The sequence below is a fragment of the Morone saxatilis genome, unplaced genomic scaffold (genome assembly GCF_004916995.1).
Source record: "Morone saxatilis isolate NCDOM2014 unplaced genomic scaffold, NCSU_SB_2.0 Contig24, whole genome shotgun sequence".
In the NCBI taxonomy this organism is placed as follows: Eukaryota; Metazoa; Chordata; class Actinopteri; family Moronidae; genus Morone; species Morone saxatilis.
This window is the reverse complement of record NW_023339807.1, coordinates 3,180,625-3,198,577: the sequence shown is the minus strand read 5'-3', so window position 1 is coordinate 3,198,577 and position 17,953 is coordinate 3,180,625. Positions and strand designations below refer to the sequence as shown.

The 17,953-nt window shown below is 43.1% G+C and overlaps 3 protein-coding genes across 7 annotated transcripts in view; 1 reads left to right on the top strand and 2 right to left on the bottom strand.

The window, feature by feature from the left end:
• Window positions 1-6: 6 nt before the first annotated feature.
• On the bottom strand, window positions 7-1,520 carry tmem42a (transmembrane protein 42a). The gene is made up of 3 exons (XM_035671877.1): window positions 878-1,520; window positions 419-565; window positions 7-300 (listed from the first exon to the last, which is right to left on the bottom strand). The coding sequence occupies exons 1-3, from the start codon at window positions 1,037-1,039 to the stop codon at window positions 151-153; spliced, it is 459 nt and encodes a 152-aa protein (XP_035527770.1). The 5' UTR covers window positions 1,040-1,520; the 3' UTR covers window positions 7-150.
• Window positions 1,521-1,598: 78 nt separating this feature from the next.
• On the top strand, window positions 1,599-6,177 carry kiaa1143 (KIAA1143 ortholog). The gene is made up of 3 exons (XM_035671876.1): window positions 1,599-1,800; window positions 2,529-2,664; window positions 3,289-6,177. The coding sequence occupies exons 1-3, from the start codon at window positions 1,687-1,689 to the stop codon at window positions 3,525-3,527; spliced, it is 489 nt and encodes a 162-aa protein (XP_035527769.1). The 5' UTR covers window positions 1,599-1,686; the 3' UTR covers window positions 3,528-6,177.
• A 333-nt stretch (window positions 6,178-6,510) lies between these two features.
• Window positions 6,511-17,953, bottom strand: part of LOC118335544 (dolichyl-diphosphooligosaccharide--protein glycosyltransferase subunit STT3B) — a 60,767-nt gene continuing 49,324 nt past the window's right edge. For all 5 annotated transcript variants that reach the window (XM_035671870.1, XM_035671871.1, XM_035671875.1 and 2 more), the window contains exons 10-16: window positions 15,006-15,217; window positions 13,560-13,747; window positions 12,244-12,415; window positions 10,989-11,162; window positions 10,617-10,730; window positions 10,274-10,483; window positions 6,511-9,706 (exon numbers count right to left, since the gene is read on the bottom strand). In XM_035671870.1, coding sequence (XP_035527763.1) covers window positions 9,626-9,706; window positions 10,274-10,483; window positions 10,617-10,730; window positions 10,989-11,162; window positions 12,244-12,415; window positions 13,560-13,747; window positions 15,006-15,217 — 1,151 coding nt within the window. In that variant the 3' untranslated portion in view covers window positions 6,511-9,625. The remainder of the gene's footprint in view (window positions 9,707-10,273; window positions 10,484-10,616; window positions 10,731-10,988; window positions 11,163-12,243; window positions 12,416-13,559; window positions 13,748-15,005; window positions 15,218-17,953) is intronic.

Here is a 17,953-nt window from a genome sequence, read left to right as displayed (position 1 = left end):
TGCACTTAATAAGACACTTAGGAGCAACATTTCCACTTTTAGGTACCTGAGAAAGTCCATTATCCATCATTACTCCCCCAGGGAGTCTGGCCACAGGTAGATGTGTCTGCACCTGAGGAGCAGTGGCTGCATGCCTCAGCCAAAGCTGCATCACTTGTCCTTCCTGCCCTCCTCCTCTCCCTGTGGGAGCGTCTGAGGCACGGATCCATGGAGTACGAGCAGTCCACACAGTGTGAGAGATATGCCCACCCACCACAGAGCTGCATGGGTCTCTCCGAAGATCACCCTCCCCAGGACGGCCTGGACACAAACAGAGAGTCTGAATGCTTTCACTGAAACCTTTCCTGTCTTTTCACAGACTCTGTTGTTCAGAGTGAAACAATGAGAGGTGAAGAGCGAGGGAAGGCCGGGGGCTTACTGAGGAGATGAAGTTGGATGCCGTGGTGGAGACGGTGGCCCTGGCTGAGGAGGAGCAGTGTCGAAGAGCCTTGGAGAAGAAGGTCCACATGACGGCGTTACAGGTGAACAGCAGGCCTCCACACAGCAGCCGCAGGGGGATGTGGAGCTACACACACACACACACACACACACACACACACAGCTGCAGTCAGCTACATATGGGTGACAAATTAAAGGAAAAATGTTCTACATAAGTGTTGAGATCTGGTTCTTCAGGTTTTCCTTTAATGTGTGTGTACTAGAGTGTACTGTGTGTTATCTGCAGGGGATCTTCAGTACAGAGTGAACCAAGAATATCCTCAATAATGGAGTCCCATTTACTTTTATGACAACTTTATATGTATTTAAAAAGCCACGTGTTCGGTATGAAACGTGAAGGAAAGACAGAGAGGGGTGTATGGTATTAAGCTCGTCTTACCCAGTCACAGGCTGTGGTTCCGCCGTGTGTTTGAGTCCAGCCGCTCAGCCCGGACTCACAGATGTCTCTCAGGTAGTCAGCACCGAGGGACAGCTTGGCGGACAGAGAGGCAGCTGCACCCAGAAAGCCCGCTAACAACGCGTAAAGAGACCCTGGAATCATACCCGCAGAGTGTGAGACACGGTACAGTGACACACCAGGCAGTCCCACTGACAGCAGGGTCGACTGCGAGCTAACGCCGGATATGGAGGGTGGTAGAAACTTTCAAAACAAAAACCTGCCTGACAAAGTTAGTGAACACTTTACAGCAGGCCTGATAGCTACAAAGCCCAAACCTTTAACTCGTGTATTTTAGGCAGTAAATAATAATACTTGTTTGTCATTGTGGCCGCTGTTGCGAAAATGTCGCCTTCGGTGCACTTTTATTCATGAAAGATGCCACATCGTTTATTAGCCAAACAGCTTCTCCCAAATACGAATTATCTGGTCAAGATCCATTAAGCTTATGGCAAATCACTACCATATGAATATTCTTTAGGCGTTTTCGATAACTGAAAACAATAATGAAGTGACCCGTTTTTTGTTTTTTGCCTCCGACTAATGCCCGATTTTAGTTTGAAGGCGAAATCCCGTTTCCAATCACATTTCCGCCATCTTGACTTCAGTGTCTCACATCCACCAATCGCAGCAGCTCCTGAAGCCATGTGACTTGCAGCGGCACATCTTAATGACGTATTGGATGTTTTGGTGCCCGAACGTCTACTGAGGCCGGAATCCATTGTGTGCGCGCGCTGTGTTACTGGTTCACCATGAACAAGAACAAGGCCAGTGGAGTGTCATGGGTGAAGCCAGAGGAGCCGTCCTTCCTCAAGAAGTTTAAGAGTGATGTTGGCTATAAAGAAGGACCGACTGTTGACACTAAGGTGAGCTGCTCCGGCTAGTTCTGGCTACGTGTGAGCTAGTTAGCAGCCCGGGAACGGGGATAAGGGCAGCTCATTAGAGTGTATGAGCCTTAACGTTAGCTGTGTTCTATGTTCTATGTTCTGTGTTCTAGCAGCTTTCTGTTGTATTGTACTGGTTTCAGTGGCAGTGCTGGTGGAGTCTTTCACTGAGACGCTGAAGCAGTGAGCAGCGTGCTGCCCTCACGCAGCGCAGTGAATGGAGCTGGATGGAGCTGGATGTCTGCTGGAGAAACCTCTTTGTCTCTTTCTTTTCTTTGTTTTCAAACTTTATTGTCATTTTTAACGGACACAAATCTATAAAAGCTATAGAACACTGAGGCGTCCGCGGCTCCACGTTCAACACGGCAGCAGTATAATACACACAAAGAAAAGCCGTACAAATACATAATTAGATAATATAGTAATAATAAATGAATACATATTGGAAGACGACAATTAAGAGTGACTTAACCGAAAAGTAAGCAATAAAATCACATCCATATTCTTCCATTAAACATTCTTAGCACACTAACACATGGTAACATCTCTATAGATCACTTAAAGTACTTCTCTAAGTTCACCTCCAGAGGTTCCGCTGACGGGCCCGCCAGAACCTGGCTCTGTGTTTACTGTCTGAATGTTCTCTGACTGTTCTCTGAATGTTCTCTGAATGTTCTCTGACTGTTCTCCACTGTGTGTTTGATTCTCAGCGCCAGGTGATGCCGACGCTGGATGATGACAGCGGGAGCGACCGGGAGGACGAGTTACCTCAGGTTGTAGTCCTAAAAGGTGGAGACCTTTCCGCAGACGACGTGAAGAAGATGAAGGAGGAGAAGCGTACTGGAGGTAAGGCTGAGTGAGCGTGAGCCATATTAGCGGACTGCTGTTATCAGCTGAATGCTAATGCTAAATGTTTGAGAAGCTTTATGACGTAATAAAACCAAAGTGTGTTTGTTGTTGCTGTCGGTGAATTGGGTTAGAACAGAGCTATGCGTCTTAAACATCCCTCTTTGCTCACTACATCTCAGCCTTCCTTGCACCACCTGTGTAAAAACTACAGGTTCTGAACTTTTTAAAATGCCAAATGATCCGTTATCTCATCAGTATCGGCCGTGAGAAGCAGCTAATTATATATATATATAGTCATTCCTAATGGGAATATGGAATCCCATTTCCCTGGTATATAATGCAAAAAATGCTTAATATATTGGTGTCAGTGCAAAGTGTATCCAGCAGAGTGCGCTGTGATCTACAATAGCTCTCAGCAACAACTAGAACAGTTTTGGTTTACAGTGTAAGTTCAATTCTTTAACATGATACTATGTAAAAGGGGGGGGGGGCGGTTTAATCCCATCACTGCTGATACACTTGAATGAAGGTGTATTTTGTCAAGGCAGCAGTGAGTGTCTGATGAAAAGTGCTTCACACTCTGTTTTTTTTATGAATCACACACCACCATCTCGCCCACAGACGATGAACCTCCTCCCGATGGCAAAATCCTCTTCAAGAAGCCGGCCAAGCGCTCCTCTTCAGACAAATTCCAGGGCATCACGGCGAGCTCCAGCAAAAAGAAGAAGAGTGATGGAGGGGAGAAGGAGAAGGAGAAAGAAAAGGAGGAGGAAGAGAAGAAGGAGGTGAAGTCTGGGAAGAAAGTGAAAAATAACAGCCTTCTGTCATTTGGAGGGGACGAGGAGGACGAGGAGGACTAACTGTGGGCGGTGCAGTGTAAGACTGTCATTAACCTCTGTGGCAGAAGGGAACGTTAACGGTAAAATCTTTCATAGTACCGACGAATAGGAACAGGGGTCAGATTAACAGGCAGTGTATTATAAACAGTCGCTGTCTGGAGTTCATCCACACTGTGCAGCCTGTCCATCCTGTAGCTTTCTTTAAAGGACGGTGCCAGTATTTTTCCATGTCTTAGCCCACTGACTACAAATAGCCTGTGCTTGATTCTACCGACTGTTCCATTCCTTTTAGTACACTGTAAAACTCAACTTGCAGAGATTCAAATAGCTCGAATAAGAAATCCATCACAATGAGCATCTTGATTCCCTTGTTTTATTTCCACTTTCCCCACTCAGATTTATCCTGTCTTCCACTCACAAGCTCGCTTCTCTAACCTTTAGGCCACCGCTGCCCGCAAACTGACCACGCCTGACCACGTTTCACATCTGATAAACAGCTCTGCAGCGGCTGACGCCAACAGGCCATCACTTAGATTGTTTATGTAGAGAAAGACACACCACTCTGCTGGTCTTTTATGAAGAAGACAGTGCACTGCTTTTATTTCTTCAAACATCAAAATAATACTACAGAGTGCTGTTTCTTCCTCCACAGAACCATCTTTAGCCAAGCGATAATAGTACAGAGACTTTGTTTCACCAGCTTTGTGTTCATTAGCTGCGGCTGAGTAAATATGCCTCAGACTCACTTGATAGTTGTGTTTTTTTCTGTTTTTAAATTGCACCTCTTGTGCTTGTACTCCTCAATAAGAAATGGAATACAGTATTCTTAAGTGTGTTTTCATTAGTGTATGATCCCCTGAAAATAAGAGCTGTGTATATCTACAGACGCAGAGGGTTGCCTTCCATGGAAGCAGCCATGTTGAACCACACTGTTTATACAGTAGCTTAAAAACTGGCTCCAGATGTGGCCATTTGGGTCTTTCGCTGTCACCGTAGTTGGTGCTTGGAAGTGGAGGGTGAAGGGAGAGAGTCGCAATCTGCAACTACAGCGACACCATTTGCGGTTTCATTCAGCCTTAGGAACAGCGTATAGTCTGAAAATGGAACCTTAAAGACAAACCCACGAGGAGCTTGTTTAAAAGATAATGTACATTTGGCCCGTGTCCAGAGTCACACTCAAATGTTGAGATGCAATGTTTGGGGCTTTTTTTTTTTTTTTGTGCATTGATACTGTCGTGCAAATGATTTGGGTTCCAGCACAACATTGCATGCAGTGCAAAACACTTCCGTGCTGAACATCAGGGAGTTGCTTTGCAGTCTTTAGCAGTAATTTGTGTTGGTAAATGTTCGAGTTTTACATGTCTGCAGCATCACAACCAAAACAAGGAAGTGAGTTTGGTCAACTGCTGGCTGGTGAAACTCACAGCGAACTGCGCTGATTGGACAAACTGGGATTCACAGGGATTGGTTAAATTTGCGTTCGCTGTTGTGATCCCAGCTTCCTGAAGGGGCCGGCTCTTGAATGCACCAACATCAGGAGTGCCCCAGCTCACAGCGCAGAACAGATAATGTAATGTTCACTATGATAATGACCTACCTCAAACAAACGGAGTCTCTGCAAATTGTCAGTTTGTATTAAATCCCACAGACATTTTTTACCTATACGCTAACCCTCGACTTAATTCAGTACTGAAATGAATGGACAGCTGTATAGAAAGCTTTGGTGAACCTTTAAAAAGCTCACAGAAATGGAAACCTCAGCAGATTTGTAGTTAATGGGCTAAAACGTGGAAAAGCACCAGCGGGGTTCTATGTGTAGTCCTTTTTCATTAAACATAAGATGAGCAGTAGTTAGGGAGATTCGTCCAGAGATTTCTGCAGTCAAACACGGGAGCAAGGCCGGCGCTGTGTCAAGGTGCTCCTCAAAACATCTGGTTGGCACTCAGTTCACTCAAACTATGCAACTTAATCTGACCAATGGAAACCAGGCAACACCAGGTACAAACTAGGTTGATTGATTATTGGTAAGAAATTATTACTTTGGTTTCTCACCTAATTTTACACTCGTCAATCTGCCGGGTGATCGACGTGAATTAGCTCAGCTACCTTTGGAAAAAAAAAATTGACTTTTTTTAAACGTTTGATAAAAAGTTTAATATTGAAATCTCGTCTGGTGGAATCCAAACAGTGACAAACTTTGAATCATTTTTCCTGTGTTCTTGGTGCCTTCCACTTACCTTACCACGGTAAAGCAATCTTGTCCGTCAGAAAAGACCCTGCAATGACCAGTTAGTCCCAGTAACTCCTGCTGTCTTGACATTGCTCCTCTCTCCTCCTCCTGATCTATGGATTCAACTACCTGCCTCATACGTTACGATCCTTTCATTGCTCCCGCTCATCTGTATCTCTGTGGTGTCGTCAGAACTGTAAGTGTGTTTGCAAGTTAGCGTGGAACTGCTCACTGTAGAATTTTTAATACATTCAGTCACGTATTGGATGTATGAATATATTCTAGCTTCGGCAAAGGAGCTGCAAGTTTATGTAGAAACGATGCATTCTTGTCAATGCAGTTGTATGATTTTTAAAAAAATGTGTATTTGTTTTTATTGTGTGCATTTTTAGACTGTTTGTGGCTGTAACATTTGAAATATAAAACATTATTACATCCTGTATTGTAAGCTCTCTTTTCACTGTGTCTGTTGATTGGTTTATGACCACCTTCAAAACTAACAACCTTCCCATCGGCAGCCATTTTGACATGAAATGGTCGGTAAGCACAGATGTTACTAATGGTACTAATTAAGGCTCTGTTCCATTCAGGTCAAACAGAGTCAGAGTGCTGCTGTTGTGACACTAAATGGAACAGAGCCTTAATTAGTAGCATTGGTAACACTGCTACAGGACATTGAACTAAAGCTCAGTGCAGTGGGAAAGAAGCATTTTAAATATACAGTAAGTGGATGTTAAACATACACTGAGAATACTAAAAGAAATAAAAACAGTGTTATTTCAACCTCTTTATTCAAAAAGGCATGTTTCATTCTCACACCTGCATCCAGATCATTACAATTGATGGAAGAAACCTTGACTTAGAAAATCAAAAACGAAATAAAATCCTTGCATTTCTTGATAGGACGCTACGCTCGCTTTAGTCACCGCAGCCTCCATCGTCCATGTAATAAATACACTCACCGACTGTCGAGCTCTGGAAACGATATGAATTTTTTTTGTACATTTTTTTTTCCTGTTAAGGCCAGTGCTATCCTCTCCACCTGGATTTGCTTAAGTTGGCATTCTTCTGACAAAAAGCTCACAACAGAATCACTAGTTCCTTGGAATATCTTCAAGAAACAAGAATAAGGCGGATTAAATCATAGGGAAACAGAGGGAACAAATTATACTTTAAATCAAAATATAATCACATACGATGTAAGAAATAGCCACTTTTATGCCACCGGTTGCATGACAGAACTATAGATGAGAAAACGGTGGAAATTAGAGCGAAGCACTAGAGTGTAATGTTTTAACCCTCTGCAAGTCAACAAAGCCTCCTGCTGCTGACAGCTCAGAGGAATTCATGAGGGAATAAGCAGCGGGAGCAGAGTGTTTGATGCTGTTACTGTATGTGAAGGGAGAAGCAGTCTGCTATGTACAGAGTGCAGTGGGACATTTGACAGGAGATCAAAGGGAATCAGGTGGACTGGTGACACACTAACAGCAGACACTGCTCCTGACGCGCTGCTGCTTTCCATTCACATTGTTTGAATGCTCCTGGGCACCGGCAGCTCAAAGGGGTTCAGATTGGAGTGAAGGGGCGCTACACATCTAATGGCTTTTTAATGATCACGCTGGCAGACGTGACAGACATCCCGTCAGCATATGGTGCTAGCAACAAAAAGCAAGCACGTGGGCCCCGTTACTTTAAAGTGGTACTGACTCGCAATTCTCAGTCCAGATTGCAGCCAGAGCTATCATTAAAAACAAACAGACAGCACACACTCACACAAACACACGCATTTCACTGCTACTTTAAACATTCACTTTCTCCCCCTGAAGCTCAGAAACATGCGTGCACTGCTAGTGTGTGAGCAACATATTAATTCAGGAATCAAGTGATAAAATGGAGAGCTGGGTTCATGGCTTCCCTAAAGCATCTTAAACAAAGCTAATGTGAATACACTGGGGGTCTCTGGTAGGCCTGCTCAGCAGTGTTTGAATGATACAGGTTTTACAGGAGAAATCTGCTTTATTACAACTTGGGTCTTTGTCATAGATTTATCCATCCTTTCTATCACTTATGGTAATATTGTACTCTTTTAGGTCACTGCTGAGATATGTTGGTGACGTCACTGCAACAAAGTGTCAGAGAGCAAGAAACAAGAGCTCCACTTTGGCGAATAGAGTGGATCAAAGTTGAACCAGGAAGTAAATCTGTTCCAGTTGGGTTTGTCTAACCTGTTGACTGCTCGTGTTTCTGGGCCGGTCTGACTTGTTTTTACTGATGCCGCTGTGTTTCTGAGGTCTCAGCAATTACCTGGAGTGAGGGCTTGTGTCCACATAGTGTTCTTTACTGAGCGGCATGCGGTCACCTACAGAAAAAGAGCTGCGACCGGCCTCTTTTCAGACAGGAGGTGGTGTCATCACTGTCGCTCATTTTCAGGCAACTGATAATATTATAGAAGGGGGACTTGTCACCCAGGTAACCAATAAAATGGAGAAGCTTGTAGCCGTGTGTCTGTTCTGAGCTCTATGATATGTCAGACAGAAAAAAACTATTCTGAGAGTCTATGCTTTGCTGGGATTTATGGCTGCGCTAGTTGGTCTGTCCTCTGCTCGTCTGACAGATACAGTCAGTGCAGTGTGCAGCCAACGGGTATTTGTTTTGAAATGAGAAAAACAAAATTTGGAAACAAGCTGTTTACTGACTACCATTTAGAAATGGATAAAAAAACAGAAAACCTGTTTCCTGATTTTGGTTTCCTCACTGGGCTGCGGTGGACACTGAACCAGGTGAAGTGAAGGGAGTTGACTACAGCTCAAGTTAAATGTAGAAAAAGCTGAAAAGCGATGTTTCCCCCTGTTTTGTCTGCAGTTGTTTGTTAAGTTAATAGCCAATTGTCAGGATCTGTCAGAATATTGTATTATTGTCCCTCCCAGCCCTCCCCTGCATCCTGCCAGCGCTTTTCTGTCAGAAAAAAAGAACACCTTGTGGACCCAAGCCCTACAATGTGATAATAGAAACTACAAAAACACAAGACCAAGTGGTAATGAAGTGGATTTTCCATTAAGTAGGTGTGGTTCTAAGCTGATATGTCCTGTCAGCGCAGCAGTGAGGTTGTGTGAAGAGTGATGGCCTCTCCTGGTTGGCACATACGAGTACATGCACTCCTGTTAATAACAGATTCTAAGGAGAGTGTAAAGGAAATGAAACACATAAAAACAGACCACTGAGTATTTTCCAACACCTGGACCTTCCAGAAGCATCGAAGCACAATCTCACACCTCTGAAAGCCGCTGTAGCTGTTTCCTGTTTCTCTCCTTTCCCATCAAACTGATTATTTATCAAGAACTGAATAAACTCCAACGAGGGGATAACACCATGTGGGTCGACCTGTCATTGGTCTAGGGTTGCGGCGCTGGATTGGGGGCATGATAGGAAAGTGGGGTGTCTTCTGAATGATGCAATACATAGAGCAGTCCCAAGCGGAGTCCCTGGATTAGGGACGGCTAATCTCTCTTGCTCCCTCTCTCTCTCTCCTATCACGATCAAGTACAAAAAGAAAAGCGGGTCAAAGGTCACAGTTCCTCAGGTTAAAACCAGCGTGGGGAGGGTCTCGGACTAGCCCAACATCTCCCGTTCTCCGCCTCCTTGACCCCCCGCTTATCCAGGTCAAAGGTCAGCTGGGGTTCAACGCGTTCTCCTAGGTGATGGTAAGATTTGCAGCCTTTGACCTCCGGGTGAGGACTCGCGGGATGACAGGGCTCTGGAGAACCTCTGGTGTTCCTTATTCATCTTGACTGGTGGATTTACTGTTGCTGCTCGGTTTTTGTTGAAAGTTTTGTGTTTAAGATTTCTCCTCTCTCCCGTCCACAATGTGCCTCTGTTGGTGGTAGACTTTCTATAAAGATTTCTTGGTCAGTTTCTTGCCCTTCTTGAGGGAAAGCTTGTTCTTGATGTATCCACGCTTCCTCTTGGCTGTCTGCAGAGGGGAACACGACCAAAAACATACTGGAGTAAAAATCAAGTACTCTTCAGTAACCACCTCAGTTTCTCACAAAAATATCTGTACTGGGATCACACCAAACGTAAAAATAAAAGAGCTAGTGAAAGAAATCTGAAAAGCATTTTCACTTTTAAGACAGTCCCTAACTTCAGCTCGTTAGATTCTTGCCTACTGCCAAGTCAACATCAGATGACGAGGTTCAAACATCAGCTTTGAAACAGCAGTTTGGAGGTTGTTCAGCACTCATTACCTAATCATATCTGAATAATGTCTTTTGTTTCTGTTTGTCTCTACCACACAGTGCACATAAGGCTGTAAGTTAGTAGGCTGCGTAGTTAAATTGTTTCCTATTTGTTTGTTTTTAGGATTGGGGCTAAAAAGTGACCGGATTCTGACTTCCTTCTCGTACATCTCACAGCTTTCATCAAAGTTAAACCAGCCACGCATTGAGTCACTCTGAAACTAATCACAAGCATTGTGTAGAAGGCCTGGTGGAATAGGCAGAGAACTAGACACAGTCCAGTGTTTGAAGTCCCAGCTTACCTTTTTGGTGGTGTACTTCTGCTTAGTGGCATCAGTGCTCCGCAGCTTGTGCTCTACGCGGTCTCTGTTCTCCAGCTTTTTCACCTTATAAATCCTGACCAACCAGTGCTCTGAAGTGAAGGCTTCCTCCAGGTGCTTCAGCTTTATGTCCTTGTTGCCAATCTCGGCGTTGCGTGTTCGGTCGAAGCCTGGTGGCGTCCGGAAGTCCAGCTAAACAGAAATGAGGACAGATAAAGTTGTTAATGTCTAAAATCCTGTTAGTGCCTTTGAGAACAGCTCGTTGTAATAACACAGTGGTCTTTGCATTCAGTTCGCTGCAGGACGGTTATTAATGAGGACATACCTGCATTTCTCCAAAGCGGTAGTAAGACATTTTGTACATAAGGCAGTTGAGCAGGGTGGGGGAACCAGCTTTGTCCACTCTGAACTCTCCCTGCGGGGTAAAGTAGTCACTTTCCTGGGTTGACAGGTAGACAGGGAGACAGATGGAGGGAGAATAAGTGAACTTGCAGGGAAACAACTAAAAGCACACTTGGTTACTGATCCTGGATTTTCCTTTGTCAGAGAGCACATCAAACATTCATATGATTCCACTTTGCAGGCCTACCTCTCCCTCTGCAGTAAATATTTAACCACTGCAGCACGCTCACCTTCTAATGCTCTCCTGTTACCCGCTAAAGTGCCTGAAATACAGTATGTGTGACGTCTCTCTCACCCTGATGTCCCTGGGGTGCTCCCCTTCTGCGATGCGCACCATCCACAGGAACTTGTTGATGTCATCGCCTGAATAACCAATCACCCCTCCGAAGATGATCAGGACGTAGTCAACATCCAGTGACCTCATGATTTCATACGCTGCAGTCTCATTGGACGACATGGCTTTGCCCACCTGTAGGGACACAGAGACATTTCCGTTCAGGAAAACTCACAAATAAAAGTACATAAAGATGAAAGGGGCACTCATATCATACACCAAGATCAGTTCTGTAGTACTCAGCCAGGAATCAGGAATTTGTCTTGGTGCATTGGTGCATAAAGATAAAGATAGAAAAAAATAAACTGTACAGGAAAGAGTTTTACAATGTGCAGGATAGAAAATGAGGAAATGAGTCTTCTCTTTATGAAAATGTAGCACTGAATCCGTGGAGAGCCCCTTAAAGACATACTCGAGTGCAGTGCAGTGGTTCAACATTATGTCCACTTGGTGGTGCAATACACCAAGGCAACAAATGAAAACATACCCACATAGGAACAGTTCAACTCTGTAACCATGCAGAGCGGAGGAAAAGAAAAGTCTCCAGTAGCACACAGAAACAAAAAAGGCTATAACACAAACAGTCCCTGATTTCTATGGGAGTCTCTGCCAAGTTAGTGGCAAGAATTCATATTTCTATAACAACTATGTCTCGAATGACAGTGTGAAAACAATGACAATGCTCCCCTCAGCTTGTCTGGCAGACACAGTTAAAGACTAGCTGGGAAACACTTAGCATTTCCCTCAGGAGTTTGTAGAAACCAACAACAGAACCACAAAGACAGTGAATATTGAAACAGAGTCCATATGAATGATAATGTTGCTCTGTAACTGCTGGATTGCTCCCATATGAACTGAAAAGGTAATGATACGTCAGTGTTCATTCCTTTTTTTCCTGCCCTGAAGTGGCGACAGAAATGTGTTATTACAGGTTTAAAACTAATTTGTTCCAGCAGGGTTTAGATTTATTTTTTGTACAATTATAGTCTACACACCTTCACATCGAAACATCCCTTATAACCCTGTGAGGGTTATTTTCTCCGACATGACAAAGCTCCTCACCACAGTAGACATTATACAGCTGTTCTCACAGGCTGAGTAGTACTCCCCCTGATCCTCAGGTGTATCAGTGCAGTGTCCCTTTAATTAACTGCTATAGTTAAATCAGTTTTCATCAAAGTTCAATGTGGTCAGTTAGAGTTACAGCAGCTCTCACCAGGGCTATGTGACTGTTGTTCCACGTGTTGTTGTCCACCAGCGTGGTTCTGTTGGCCATGCCTGCTATCTGGTAGCCGTAGTCCCACCAGGACATCACTCTGGCATGCTCGTCTGTGTTCTGCCTCAGCCAGTAGTAGGCCTCCCTGAAGTCATCCAGGATATTACGGGAGCTGGTGGAGAAAGTTATAGATGGGTAGGGTGATGACACAGTGGGAATCGTGAGGCAAGTCACAGATTTTATAATATTAATATTAGACCTCCACCCCAATACAATGCAGATGGATGGGCTGCAGCCTTTATTTGAAGTGACTGTTTTAAACATTTCTTGTTGGAAATATCCCAATCATGTTTTTTATATGTATTATATTACGCTGCAGAATTTTGTGTGATATCTGTGGAGGGGAGTGTCAGTGTGGAAAGGATTTAGAGAGCCTCTCTTCATCTTCCGTTGTTTAAACCAACAGCAGATTTTTAGAATTAGCTGCAAACTGCAAACTAACACAGACAAAGATGCAAAACCATCTGCCATAGCCTGTGACCAGGGACCCAAAGTCTCACTGTACCGAAAGAGACATTTCTACAGTAGAAAGTGATGACAACACGGTCTGTGGATTAATGGGAGCACCGTTCCTGGAAAGATGCTACTGTTGAATTCTTTAAATGTCATTTTTTAGTGCGATGAGCACTGCAGACAAAACTCCACTGTACTAGAGTGGAGGCAGGGATCTCAGAGGTGGGTTCAGCATCAAAACCTGGCCAAAGAGAACAAAAACTACCTGCATGGCTACAAGAGGGGGGTGAAAATAAAAAACCCTTCCTAAGCCCCGTCCCTTTTGAAACCTCGGTCAACATTTTCCTTTCCTGTACGTAGATATGCTACGTGCTAGGCTGCTCTATGTTGAAAAGACAACTACATTTTGAAGATGGTTACAAGATAAAAGACATATCACATCTTAAGTTAGCTAATGTTAGCAAAATGCTACCTAACTAGCTAGCTAATGCACACCAATTGTTAGCTAGCCTTTTGCTATCACATTGGCTATCAGATGTAACTAGTTAGCTAACGATTAATGTAGATTAGGTAGCTAGCTAACAATTGATCTTTTAACGTTTTTCAAAATGTGGTTGTCTTTTCAACAACAACAGAGTAGCCTAGCACATAGCATATCTAAGTACAACTAAGCACATCTAAGTAGAGGAAAGCAGAAAGTTGACCGGGGTTCTGGTGGAGGCTTGCTCAACTGTTATTGGAGCACATAGCATCCATTCTGGTAAAACCTTAGTTTATATGACACACTGTGTTGTTATTCTCACCCATCATGGTTGTATGATGCCAGTACGACACTGGGGCTGGAGTAGGCGTTGCTGGTGACCCAGGTGCAGTGGACGGCAAACATCATGAGCAGCATCAACATCAGCATGGTGACTATGGACTTGATGTTGGGGCCCAGGCCCTCCTCGGCCTTCTCCTGCTCTGAGACGTGTTTGCGCACCTTACCAGCCTGCAGGGGACAGCACACACCGACAGGACACCATTTATAAAGGTTATAGAAACTAACAAGACAGGAGCGCTATAGAAATTAGCTGATAATGTACTGGAAGACTGTTAATTGTGCCCGCTGAGAGAGTTCTCAGACAGAGAATTAGCTGTTGTAGCGGTTTTATGGTGGCCCTTCAGGAGACCTCTGATAGGTTTGTAATGCATTATTCCCACTGAATTCATTTGGCAGAAAAGCAGTAGAAGGATGGCAAAAACATTGGACAGCAGCGCTGTTTGGTTTCCCAGAGGAAGGAGGAGGAGGAGAGTAATGAGGATGCAGCTTGAGTTTTTGTTTTATCACAGAAACCAGAACACACTATTTTCAATCTTTGGGGTTTTTTAAACTATGAGATCCATCCAACAAAGCAAGTGCTTTTCAGATGGGTTTAGAAAATGATTTTTAAAAACTTTGTTTTTATAAAGGTAATATGTTATGCATTTATTTTAGGTAAGTCCACATATTGTGAACTTTTGGTTAGAGATTATAAGATGGCAAGCTCTCACCACCCACGAACAAACGTTTGATGTGATGTCTGACACTTTAGCTGTAACTGAATCACTTTTGTGTTTTGTCCAAAACTGCACAGGTCAGGACCTTCTCTCACTTAAACAAATCTCAAAACAAAAAAAGTTAGTCTACCGGAGAAAAAAAAAAAAGAGCTTTTTTGTACAGAGTTCACCAGTCATGGCCGTTCAAGATGAAACCAGCCGATCCTGGCCCATCAATTGGTGTAATTTTTCTTGGCCATTTTGGGGCAGCGGAACAAGTTGATAATGCAACAATGACATATTACTACATTATTAAGTTGTTAGCAAACTATTTCTTTAGCCTTCACCTGGAGTTGTGTTTCTGGCTACCTGGTTAATGCCTATTAATTATTATCTGTTATGGTCACAACAAATTCCTGAGAAAAATATCTGACTCTTTACTACTAATGCGAAATGAAAACAATAAGCTGCAAGACGCTAAAATGCTCCATAGAGCTGAAGGTGATAATTCTCTGAGGGTTTTTCACTACAATTAATCCCTTTCACACAGAGTGATCTGATCCACCATCAATATGAAAATACTGATGCTTCAAAGAATGTTTTGGTATTATGTGTGCAGGCTATGTGAGTTATTTACGTTGTATATTGTGTTTTTAATGAAAAGAGTTTTGTATTCAAGACAGTTATGTAACAGCATTACTTTAGAAACACATTGTGAGGACCTTGCTAACCTTGTCGTAGAGGTTTCCAGCGTTCTTCCTGTCATCCTCGTCGCTGCTGTCCTCTGCAGGCGGGCTCTGCCTCTTCAAGTCGTCTCCCAGGTAGTGTTCAAAGACGCTGGAGAAAGCCACCGCCGACAGCATGCACACCACCGGGGTCAGAGTCAACATCAAACGTACCATTACGCCGGCAAAATATACGGCGCTGATGGCATACAGTGCCACTAGTGTGAGAAAAGCAGAGAGAGAGAGAGATAAGGAGGTTATAGGTGACCAGGGTTTTATGATCCAAGCTTGATGAGTGGGATTCAATTTGGAAACTTAATTTATTTAATTTACTTCAATTTAATGCTGTCGAGTCACATTACAGGTGCATTGCCTCTCTACTCTGTTGTCTGACAGTGACCTGAAATTCATGCCTCTCTTTCCTCTGTACTAATACTACCCCACTGCTGAGGGTAGATCTTACAGGCAGGTGGAAATAGGGTCGAAAGTAAGGGTGTAGGAAACTAGATACACTTAAATATCACAATATTATGTCTTGTGATACTATATTGATATTGACTATAATAGTTTACATGCAAAGATTGCAATATATTGAAATATATTGCAATATATTGAATTGTACCCCTATATTGTGACACATGTTGTATCAACAGACTTACCAATACAGTCCTGGTTGAAACGGAGAGAAAAGTACACCACATAATCAAACACAAAGCCAAATGTGTTTGTCTGTGTATGTGCACTGCATTAAAAAAGTGTTTGCAGCTGAACTGAGATCAAAGAGCCTCAGAGGAAAGAGTAGGAGGCAACAGGTAGAGAGCCAGAAGGAGATGAGCACAAAAAAATTGACTGAGATAGAGTGGAGCAGAAGTAAACAGGAAAGCAGTGCAGAGGGGAGAGGGCAGCAGAAGACTGAAGAGGACTGTTGGCGAGTAGAGCCTGACCCTGATTTAATCAGCCAATTTAAGCTCATCGTAGAAGAAAGTGCAGAACACACATGTCAAATGTTGATGTTTTTAAAGGCTATTTTTGGTGGAAAAGCTTTCCTGGGGTTTACATTGAACAGACAGAACCGGAAAATGAATGATCACTTAAACCACAGACATAAATTAGTCATTAGAATCCCATCAAAACTTTATGTTAAACTTAAAATACAGGCTTGCCCACACCACACTACTTGATTGAATGTTCAGTAGATTATCAGTGTTCTGATTTAAAGATACAATTCGTCATCGGCTGCATTTTTCTTTCATTCTTCTTATCTCAGCTTACATAGATTTTAAATTTAGTTGATATTTATTGATGTACACCAAATCAATTTCCACTGAAGCTTACGGTTTAAAACTGTATATTGCTGTGTAGAGACTAAACATAGTGTCATACAAAGATAATGAGGCAGTAGGAAAAACAGAAACTGAAATGCGAGAGATGGAATTTATATGAAATGGTATGTGTGATAACACAAGTTATTTACAGACAAATGCCCCGACACCACTGCTACAGCTCACTGCTGTGGACAACTAAAAAATAGATCTATGAAGGATGCTGCTCACAAATAGGTTATGAACAAATATGGCCGACAGATGTGAGAGACAGTGGTCCGATAGCTACTTCAGCACTGTCACAACAGTTATAATACTGCACATTGAGGCCATGCACTCACAGGGATGTTTCCATTCCGTGGGGAAAAGGTGTTGAGAGACTTTATATAATACAGTGCTACAATGCCAGCCAATATGCCCATTCAGATTTCACAACAACTCAGAGTATATAGTATTTATTTATTACATCCTGACTGCTGTCAAAAAACTGCAAGCAACACAAATACAACATTAAAGCTGCAAGCAGCGATGAACGGGCCCTCGCACTCCACGCAACTCGTGGTGTGCTGTGGTCGTGTCGTGCCGTCGTAACGCATGCAGACCCCGACATGAGAAATTCGCGTAAATCAGTTAAAAATCGCCACACAACACTTACTTCCTGATGCCAGTAGGTGGCACTTTCACTATATCTGAATATTATCACATAGATGTGTTCAGGACGTTTGGAGCCCAATGGACAATGTACACTCAAGTTATAGCAAACTCGTGTTTTTTGTGGCGGTAGCATAAAAATTTCTAAGCCACGCCACAGACACGCCCACTCATCACATTCATCAACAATGTGTTTTGCATTTCATAAGTAAATTTCAGCTGGATCTGATCATCCTGCTAGGAGTAAACATTGAAAGTATAAAACGTGATACTTCCTGTTGCCACTAGGTGGCGCTCTCACTATTACTGAATATTATCACATAGACGTGTTCAGGGCAGGACTCTTATCAAACATCGGATCATGTACCCAGAAGTTATGACAAATTCCTCTTTCATGGCGAATCATCGAAATTGGACACCACGCCACGGGCACGCTAGTCGACGGAATGACGTAAAAAACACAACTTTTTATCGTGAATGTCTTTAAATTTCGCTGATTAAATTTGAAGTCGATCTGATAAATTCCCGATCCGATAAATACAACGTGTGCAAATCGCCAGAAATGACCACAAAATCCAAAATGGCCGACTTCCTGTTGGGTTTGAGGTATGGGTCCAAGAGGCTTTTCTGCTTCTTTTATCACGATACACATGCGTACCGATTTTCGTACATGTCGGCCTTACGCGTCTTGAGGGCTGATTCTGGCGGGCACGGGGACAATTGCATACGTGAGTTTTTGCCATGTTTGAATTTTGTGCCAATTTCCATGAGCTTTCGAGCATGTCGCAGCCGCCAAATATGCAGTCGAAGTGCAATAAATAATAATTCCTAGAGATACAATAGGGCCTCCCTGCTGGCTCGGTCCCTAACAAGTATTTCATTTGTGATGAGAAAAAACTGAGAAAAAGGGATGCTCACATACAAATTATACTTTTTTCTAATCAATCAACAATCTATATTATTATAAATGATATAAGATGT

Bases quoted from the DNA above. Each gene is read 5' to 3' on its own strand.
- tmem42a (XM_035671877.1), bottom strand. From the start codon at position 1,039: ATGATTCCAGGGTCTCTTTACGCGTTGTTAGCGGGCTTTCTGGGTGCA. The intron at 566-877 runs GTAAGACGAGCT...GTGTGTGTGTAG, and splicing joins GAACCACAGCCTGTGACTGG to CTCCACATCCCCCTGCGGCT. The intron at 301-418 runs GTAAGCCCCCGG...GTTTGTGTCCAG, and splicing joins CATCCAACTTCATCTCCTCA to GCCGTCCTGGGGAGGGTGAT.
- kiaa1143 (XM_035671876.1), top strand. From the start codon at position 1,687: ATGAACAAGAACAAGGCCAGTGGAGTGTCATGGGTGAAGCCAGAGGAG. The intron at 1,801-2,528 runs GTGAGCTGCTCC...TTTGATTCTCAG, and splicing joins GACCGACTGTTGACACTAAG to CGCCAGGTGATGCCGACGCT. The intron at 2,665-3,288 runs GTAAGGCTGAGT...TCTCGCCCACAG, and splicing joins GGAGGAGAAGCGTACTGGAG to ACGATGAACCTCCTCCCGAT.